The following is a 9,249-nucleotide window of genomic DNA, read 5'->3' on the forward strand; positions in this document are numbered from 1 at the left end:
ACTCAATCCACATTACAATAAAATCGAAAACGTTGAGCAATATTTGCCAAATCACCCTGTGTTGTGCTACTGAGTTGTGTTCCTCGAAAAGTATCAAGAACACAGCAAAATAGCAACACACCGAGTGCCATCTTTTCAGGCGCATGCACAAAAGAAAGTGCAAAAGCACATAAACAAAACAGAACAAGATTCTTACCACTATTTTTTATTTTTATTTTTGGTAAAATGAATCTGAAGTTAACACGAGGTGTGATACTTGTGGTGATTGATATCTTCAAGTAAAATATGACGTAGCATGAGCTTCCAAACATCCGGACATCTTAATTACAGAAATTTATTCTATTAGATTAGATACACAGGTTATAGATGCTCAAGTCGATTACTCGCAACATAAAAAGCCACATATGACATGGCATCAAAGAAGATTAACATGACAGAAAACCCCTCCATTTTCCGAACATACGCATGATTTGAGATGGGGTTAAAACACAGAATCTGAGAGTGAGATTTTCTGGTGTGCCAAAATAGATTTCTTTAATCAGTGACCAGAACTTTGTGGCAGACGAAAGGAACCTCCAGCATAAAGCATTTGGTAAACTGGTCTTATCCTTAAGGTAAGTATTATGCTCAATATTGTTCCCAACCCACAAAGCCCGGCTAAAACTAGAAACGTGATCCTAAAGCAATGTGGGCCTATGCAAGAAGAACTTTGCTGCTTTGCAGCTTCGGCATCATATATATGGCCAGCAAGAAGACCTGAGAATAGATATGCGCCAGCAGGATTTCCCAGCTGCATGAAGTTGAAAATGATGCCGAAATGTCTCAAGCCAAAGAGTTCGGAAGCAGTTGGAATCATTACGCCGAACTGGACGCCGAAGCAAATTCCAAGCAATGCTGTTCCAGAATACAGGGTGCCATTCAGAGCTGAGGCATATAGGAGAAATGTTAAGATCATGATAAACTGCGTTATTGTCATCCAAAATGTCCGAGGAATGGTCTTTGACCTACAATTGTTGTCAAAATGAAAAAGCCTTAGAAAGATTGATACAGAGAGTAAAGAATGACACGAAAATATGACGCCGTATATTACAAAAATTAAGTGGAAAATGTTGTCAAGTACACGTCTAGACTAGAATTGCATGCATTTAAATTAGAATAAATTAGGATGGTGCTGGCTCTCATACCACTATATAGAAAATTAGAAATTTGACACAATTTGGATTTGCATCATAATCTTTGAAATGGTGAACTTGTTCGACAAAGAGGAGATCACAGCACAAACTTTCTTCACCGTTTAACTTATTTTCTTGAAAAGACAACGCAGGAGTATGAAAGGAAGAGACAACACAAAGCAACTACTTGGTTTGCCCACAAGGCCTGCATGCATGGCAAAGTGTTCAAAGGGCCAACAATCTTATTTTTGTTTTTCATCATCATTTTTTTTATCTCAGTTACAACCCCTTTCATATTTATGTCGAATTTTTATTTATCTCCCGGATCACATATTATAATCCCAACAATAGGAAATGTGATGGATCGGTCATAACACCTGCGAAGGTACTTCAAACACAATATTCTCCATGAACTGCAATAACTCGTGTTCTAAGAATGTAAACACCGATTAAATAAATCGAATTTGGTTTTATACCAAGCGAAAAATACTCGAAATAATCTTTCGTTAAGAAAGCTGTTAAATTTGAAAGTCTTTTAACTTGTGTAAACTGAATAACTGAAAAGCGAAGAACCAGTTCTTGCATGTATCGATTTAGTTATGGTGAGAATTGAACTGATAACAGCTCGAACTGATCAAATCAGTTTGAAAACGATAGTTAAACAGTTAAATACACAAGATATGTTTATGGATGTTCGGAGACTTCAACTGCTCATACGTCACCCCCCTTTTACCTCCTCGGGTAGGATCCACTAGAAGACTTTGATTTATACAACACTTTGTACAAACTCACTCAGCTTAGGACTGACACTACTGCCTAATCTGAACTCCTAGCCTAGACTGAAGGCATCACCTTTCATCCAACACTTTTTTAACGTCTGTGTATCAAATACTACATACACAAGTTTATTGCCTTTGTGTAAGACCCACTCAGCTATTCTATCCGCCCAACTTTCTGTATATATGTGAGTGGTGGTGTATGTGTGTGAGAACTGATCTCTGAATACAACACGAAAGTGTCCTCACACACTGAGGGAAATATGCTTCTAATCTAAGCTGATAACACGCTGAAGTATTCTCTCTGGGCTGATTGCTTCTTGTAAGCTGATAGAAATTGAGCGTGCTTTTTCTTCATTTTTTTTTCACGCTCTTTTTGCTAATGGTCTTGGTCTGTATTTATAGCAGCAAGGTGACCGTACATCAAGACTCATCAAATATGTTCATTGCGGCTGAATCTGTTCATTGAAACCTGTGTCTCAACTTTTCTGACATGCATTCAAGAAAACTTCGTCTTTAACCTCTGCTGCAACGTCCATTATTATACTATTGATAGTACATATGCTTTTCCTAGTACGCACAGCTGGATTCCATCAGATAAATTTATCGCGTTCTGCAAACTGATTGATTTCTAACTGATGCTCTGAACTGCTCAGTTAAACTTGTTTGGTGAAATCAGTTACCTTGTCAGCTGAACTGATTTCTCTGATTCAGTTGAACTGGTCAGTTGGGCTCTTCATCAGTTGAACTCTTCATCAGCTGTCCGGGCTTCTGAAGGTCTTCTGCTGAACCACCTATCAACTGAACAATCAGTTGAACTGTTCTTAATATTTCAGTTGGACTGGTTCAGTTCGGATAATCAGTTGGCGCTTTCAGTTTACATCTTAATAGCTTTAGTTTTGACTTGGTAACTGATCAGCTCGAAGCCTGATCAGTTTCAGCTTTTCTGCGCACTTTGGTAAATCATTAGAAACAAAATAACAAGTTTTGTTAACATCAAAATTAAGATTGCGAACATGAAATGTTCCAACAATCTCCCCTTTTTTTATGATCACAAAACTTCGACACATAAAGCGATTTAAAATTTTAAAATTTAAAACTTAAAACTGATTCTCCCCCTTTGTGGGAATCAAAAACATTTAAAAACTAAAATAAAAACTAGTTTAAAAACAGTTTTCAGCTCAAGGGATCTTTTAAAAGAAAACTCCCCCTCAACAGCTGAATAATAAAAAATTGAGTTTTAAAAACTTTCAGTTCGAGGGATAAGAAAGCTCCCTCTCAAGAACTGAATTAAAAATTTCTTTTAAAAATATAATCATATAAGCTTAAAATATATTAGCAGCTTTTAATCATTTAAGCAGTTTAGGCAAGAAATCTGGAGATATCAGTTCAGTCAAATAGAAACTTAACTGGATAAACATGATGTTTATTTAATCAAATAAACTTCCCTTTGTTTTATACATTTAAGTACATCATCAGTTGTAAAGAAAATTGCTACTACAATAGCATATTTTAAACATCAAATATCAGTCAGCTTATGCATGACAGAACTAGATATACCAACAAATGGTTATCTTGACCGCTTGAAATGCTGCAACGATCTTGAGTCTCTTTGCCAGAAGAGCAGCTAATTTACCTTGAACTTGATCTCTTTGCTGGCTAACTGGTCGAGTTAACTCAAACTGGACTCAACTAATGCTGAACCGCATTGATCATCTATTTTGATCTGATATGACAACGAAGCGGCGGTATACTGCTGATGATTAAGCTTCACTTTAATCATCCAACATCTCAACATAGCTGGGTTTCTTCTGTTGATCAGCTAAACTGGTAGGCTGACAGCTGAAATCTTGTCCACTAATCAGCTTAGCTATTCTGCCGTCAGTTTGGACTCAAAAAAACTACAAGCTGATTAAAGCCCCAAAGCTTGGAGTCGAGAAAAGTGGCTACAACGTTAGTTGCAGAACCAACCCTCTCTACTCTTCGCAATGAGTGATAAATAAGCATTTTAAAATAGTTTTGAAAATAATATAAAGTACTTTTAAATAGCATTAAAAAGTATTTCTAAGTAAAATAATTTTTAAACAATTTTCAAATGTCTTTCTTAGAACAGCTAGCTTTGATACCAATTGATGGATCGGTCTTAACACCTGCGAAGGTACTTCAAACACGATATTCTCCATGAAATGCAATAGCTCGTGTTCTAAGAATGTAAACAATGATGAACTAAATCGAGTTTGGTTTTATACCAAGCGGAAAATGCTCAAAGTAATCATTCATTAAGAAAGCTGTTAAATTTGAAGGCCTTTTAACTTGTGTAAACTGAATTCTTGAAAAGCGAAGGACCAGTTATTGCATGTATCAATTCAGTTATGGTGAGAATTGAACTGATAACAGCTCGAACTGATCAAATCAGTTTGAAAACGATAGTTAAACAGTTATACACAAGATATCTTTATGGATGTTCGGAAACTTCAACTGCTCATACGTCACCCCTTTTACCTCCTCGGGTAGGATCCACTAGAAGACTTTGATTTATACAACACTTTGTACAAACTCACTCAGCTTAGGACTGACACTACTGCCTAATCTGAACTCCTAGCCTAGACTGAAGGCATCACCTTTCATCCAACACTTTTTTAACGTCTGTGTATCAAATACTACATACACAAGTTTATTGCCTTTGTGTAAGACCCACTCAGCTATTCTATCCGCCCAACTTTCTGTATATATGTGAGTGGTGGTGTATGTGTGTGAGAACTGATCTCTGAATACAACACGAAAGTGTCCTCACACACTGAGGGAAATATGCTTCTAATCTAAGCTGATAACACGCTGAAGTATTCTCTCTGGGCTGATTGCTTCTTGTAAGCTGATAGAAATTGAGCGTGCTTTTTCTTCATTTTTTTTTCACGCTCTTTTTGCTAATGGTCTTGGTCTGTATTTATAGCAGCAAGGTGACCGTACATCAAGACTCATCAAATATGTTCATTGCGGCTGAATCTGTTCATTGAAACCTGTGTCTCAACTTTTCTGACATGCATTCAAGAAAACTTCGTCTTTAACCTCTGCTGCAACGTCTATTATTGTACTATTGATAGTACATATGCTTTTCCTAGTACGCACAGCTGGATTCCATTAGATAAGCTTGTCGCGTTCTGCAAACTGATTCATTCATAACTGATGCTCTGAACTTGTCAGTTGAACTGGTTTGGTGAAATCAGTTGGCTTGTCAGCTGAACTGATTTCTCTGATTCAGTTGAACTGATCAGTTGGGCTCTTCATCAGTTGAACTCTTCATCAGCTGACCGGGCCTCTGAAGGTCTGCGCTGAACCACCTATCAAGTGAACAATCAGTTGAACTGTTCTTGATATTTCAGTTGGACTGGTTCAGTTTGGATAATCAGTTGGCGCTTTCAGTTTACATCTCGATAGCTTTAGTTTTAACTTGGTAACTGATCAGCTCGAAGTCTAATCAGTTTCAGCTTTTCTGCGCACTTAGGTAAATCATTATAAACAAAATAACAAGTTTTGTTAACATCAAAATTAAGATTGCGAACATGAAATGTTCTAACAAAACGTGACTTATTTTTAAATATATAAACCAAACAAACACTGGGAAAAGCAATATTCAAGAATCAATAACCATAATGGGAGGGGGATTTTCTACATGTCTTCCCCACATTTTCAGAATCCAAGATGATTATTTACCTAACAAGTTCAAAGCTCTCAATATATGCACTTGTGGGAAGAAAATCAAAAGATGCATCAATAAGATACATTTTACTAGATTTCTAGCAATTTCACAGATCAATAAAAACAACAAACAAAAGACAGCAATTCTATTACCTCACAAAGTGTTCAGAAACAGCTCCAGCCCCTAGGCGGCCCAAAAAATTACAAAAGCTGAACAAACTTAACAACATAGTTGCATCACTGACACCAAGCGAAACCCCAATTTGTGCCAAATTATTAAGGACCGTTACTCCCGAACCAACTCCAACAAAGTAAACAAACCATAGAAGCCAGAAGTCTGCCTTTACCACAGCTTCACGAAATTTGAAGTCTTCTCCTCTTCTCGGTCTTCTTTTCTTCTTTACTGCTCCCTCACCCACAGCAAGAAGTAAATCTATTTCTGAAACATCTTCAGACTCGTAAAAACTTCCAAGATACGTTGCCGACGATGATGGGGTCAACAAAGGATCCGCCGGATTTAAATCAGTATCTCCAGAGACTATATCCGCTGGCTGGGGAGGTTTCTTATTATTTGCAGGAAACAGGGTCATTTTTAGAGGAATCGCCAAAGGAGCCATCAATAGTATAATCATTATAGCCAGAATTATATAGGAGATGACGTTTCCAAGGAACAAGAGGTTTTTTAAAATTGTCGTCGTGAGAAGATAAATGGCAAGTGAGATACTAGCTCCTTGGGTGAAAAGAAAATGGGCATGCTCATACGAGTCTTCTCCAGAAGCTGGAGTACAAGGGCGAATAAAGTACATCATTGCCAAACCTGTAGTGGGGATGCCTAGTGTTAAGAGTAGCAGCAAATTTGAATCTGACCCATTAAGGACCATAGTGTACACCTCTGTGAAAACTGCAGCACTTAAACCACCATAGCCTTTGAGTACACCCGCAACGGTACCCCTACTGAGAGGAAAGTTCCTCATGTTGGTAACAAGAACAGGTGTGGCCAGCCATGCGCTACTGTTGGCTCCAATGCATAGGGCCAACCACAACTATTATGGTTATAAAATGGTCAGGATCCATGAAATGAATGAAATGACCGATTGAAGAACAAAGTATCAAAATTTTTGAACATATTTTGGAGAAAAAAATCACTTATAATAGGTAACCAAGTTGACCAACCCGGGACAACTATTGATTTATGGATGACGTGTTTGTTTTCACCTTTATTCAGCCAAAGGGATAAGTAGAGATCATATATTGTGATTGAACTATGCTTATTAAACTTTTCTTTGCAGGGACTCTCATTGCCAAACATGGTTCCTTCCAGCAAGAGGAGAGGAGGGAGGGGTTGTCTTAGTCTAGGGATACAGAGATCTTCGGTTCAAGTGCTACATATCATTTACTAGTTTTGCTTCCAAGAATTTCTCCAACTACTACTATGGTTGGATTTAGCAAGCCTTTTTCTGACAAGTAGATCTATTTTTAGCCTTCACAAAACATGAATTCACTCTATCTTAGACATACTTGTCTGAGTAGGGCTGACGTGGGGAAGACATACAGCCCCTCAAAGCACATAATTTTGAAATTTCAAGTGTAAATGAATAAACGCCGAAGGTTAAATCATTCGAAAGTCTTTAAAAATTACCGACACATAAGCACACATTTAAAATCACGCAAAAAATAAAAATCCATATTTCAACAGTTCCCAGCCAAGAGAGCCAATCGAACAAAAGCACACAAATCATGTTCAGAAATACTCTCAGTAACCTTAAAGCCGAAACTTTATAAAGATCCAAGTTTTGAGATGAAAATTAAACAAGTTAAAGTTACCAAGCAACAACCACCAATCGAACACAAGCACACAAATCATGCCAAATTACAAATCCCAGTAACTCTTGAAAACTAAAACTTCAAAAAGATCCAATCACAGAGACAAGAGCCAACGAACTTACCACCCAATAAGGCACCGACTGAACAGTCTGACTTACAGCAAGCCAAAGAACACCATAACCCAAGAAAGCAGCGAAGACACCGACAAGAAGAACAGCCCAAGGAGGCAACTTATTGCAAACCATTCCTGCAAGAATCCCCACATTTTCCCCAATATCATTGGCCACCCCAAGGATGGTTAGCTGGTGCTGATTGAAACCCAGAACCGATTTCAGTGAAGGAGAGTACAAAGGAAAAGTGTATGCATTTCCCGCGGCTATTTGGACCCAAACCGCGGCACCCAAACCAACCCATGGTGGTCTTGTGCCTTGCTTCAACCCTACCATTATTTTTTTTCAGATTTTTTGGGAGATGGAAAAGATTTTGTAGAATCTTGGACCGACGTTTCAAAAGTTCGGCGGAAAAAGTGGACGAACGCAAACTTTGAAAAGCGTGACGGTGAGTGTTTGAGTTGAGGAGAGTCTATTAATTGACATGTGTCCCTTTTTATTTATTATCTGTTTTTATCTGCTACCAGTCAATTTTTTAAAACTCATAAAACTATATTATATTTTAAATTAAAATATTATTTTTATTTTAAAAATAGATCCGATTACTTCTTACAAGAAATCTACCATCTTCCTTATTAGTTGTTCTTTTTTCTTTTTCCACGCATGAAGGGAAGATTTGTTTGTTCTTATTTTCTCCTTTTTGTTATATACTTATTTTTTTATTTGTTCTTTCTTCTAATCGGTTATTCTATAAAATTGATTTTTTTCCAACCCTTCTTTAATCATTAACATTTACGCATATTAATAAAATTTTAAATGGTAAAACAAAAATAAAAACTCGAAAATACATGAAATTTTACTTAAATATCATATTGATATATTATTGATGGGCAGAAACTTGTGTGAGACGTTCTCACATATCGTATCTTGTGAGACGTATGTCTTATTTGGATCATCCATAAAAAATTATTACTTTTTATACTAAGAGTATTACTTTTTATTGTAAATATCGATAAGGTTGATCCGTCTCATAGATAAAGATTTGTGATATCGTCTCACAAAAGACCTACTCTTATTGATGATCCATAGATACATGTTATTCATTAAGTTTTTCTTTATAAAATTTAACTAAAATACATATTTTACCCCTTTATAAAAAATGACTTTAAACACACATAATTTTTCAAATTTAAATAAATCATTTTGTTATATGGGTTAAATATGTATTTTTAAATTTCATTAAAATTTGGCATATATCAATGTCCTATTTAATAAAAAGTTCACGAACATATAAAAAAAGTACAAGGAATTTAATTTTTATATTCAAAACAAAAGTGAAATAAGTAAACATAAAAACTAATAAATTTGAAGTTAAAAGCAAATATATTTATTCTACCATTTAATGCAATTACTTTTTTATGATGAATATAAAGTGATTATCATTTTTAATTTTAAAATGTCCGATTTTAAAATTCTCAATTTTGTCACAAAAAATTACAAAATTTGAAAAAAAAAAAAAAACAATGTTTCTTTTTTGTGGACGATTGTTATATTTATGAGGATCATTTAGATATTTTTTTACTGAAAAATGTAAATTCCTTGTCGTTTTTAAAATTTATAATTTAGAGTTTTAAGTTTTAAATTTTACTATCTAAAATTGAATTCAACCCG

The 9,249-nt window shown here is 35.8% G+C and overlaps 1 protein-coding gene across 1 annotated transcript; it reads right to left on the reverse strand.

Annotated features, from left to right (window-relative positions):
* Positions 1-324: 324 nt before the first annotated feature.
* On the reverse strand, positions 325-8,029 carry LOC142540997 (protein NUCLEAR FUSION DEFECTIVE 4). Its single transcript, XM_075647519.1, has 3 exons — positions 7,591-8,029; positions 5,798-6,687; positions 325-1,004 (listed from the first exon to the last, which is right to left on the reverse strand). The coding sequence occupies exons 1-3, from the start codon at positions 7,912-7,914 to the stop codon at positions 539-541; spliced, it is 1,680 nt and encodes a 559-aa protein (XP_075503634.1). The 5' UTR covers positions 7,915-8,029; the 3' UTR covers positions 325-538.
* Positions 8,030-9,249: the final 1,220 nt, after the last annotated feature.

Source organism: Primulina tabacum, chromosome 3 (genome assembly GCF_025594145.1).
Source record: "Primulina tabacum isolate GXHZ01 chromosome 3, ASM2559414v2, whole genome shotgun sequence".
Lineage (NCBI taxonomy): Eukaryota > Viridiplantae > Streptophyta > Magnoliopsida > Lamiales > Gesneriaceae > Primulina > Primulina tabacum.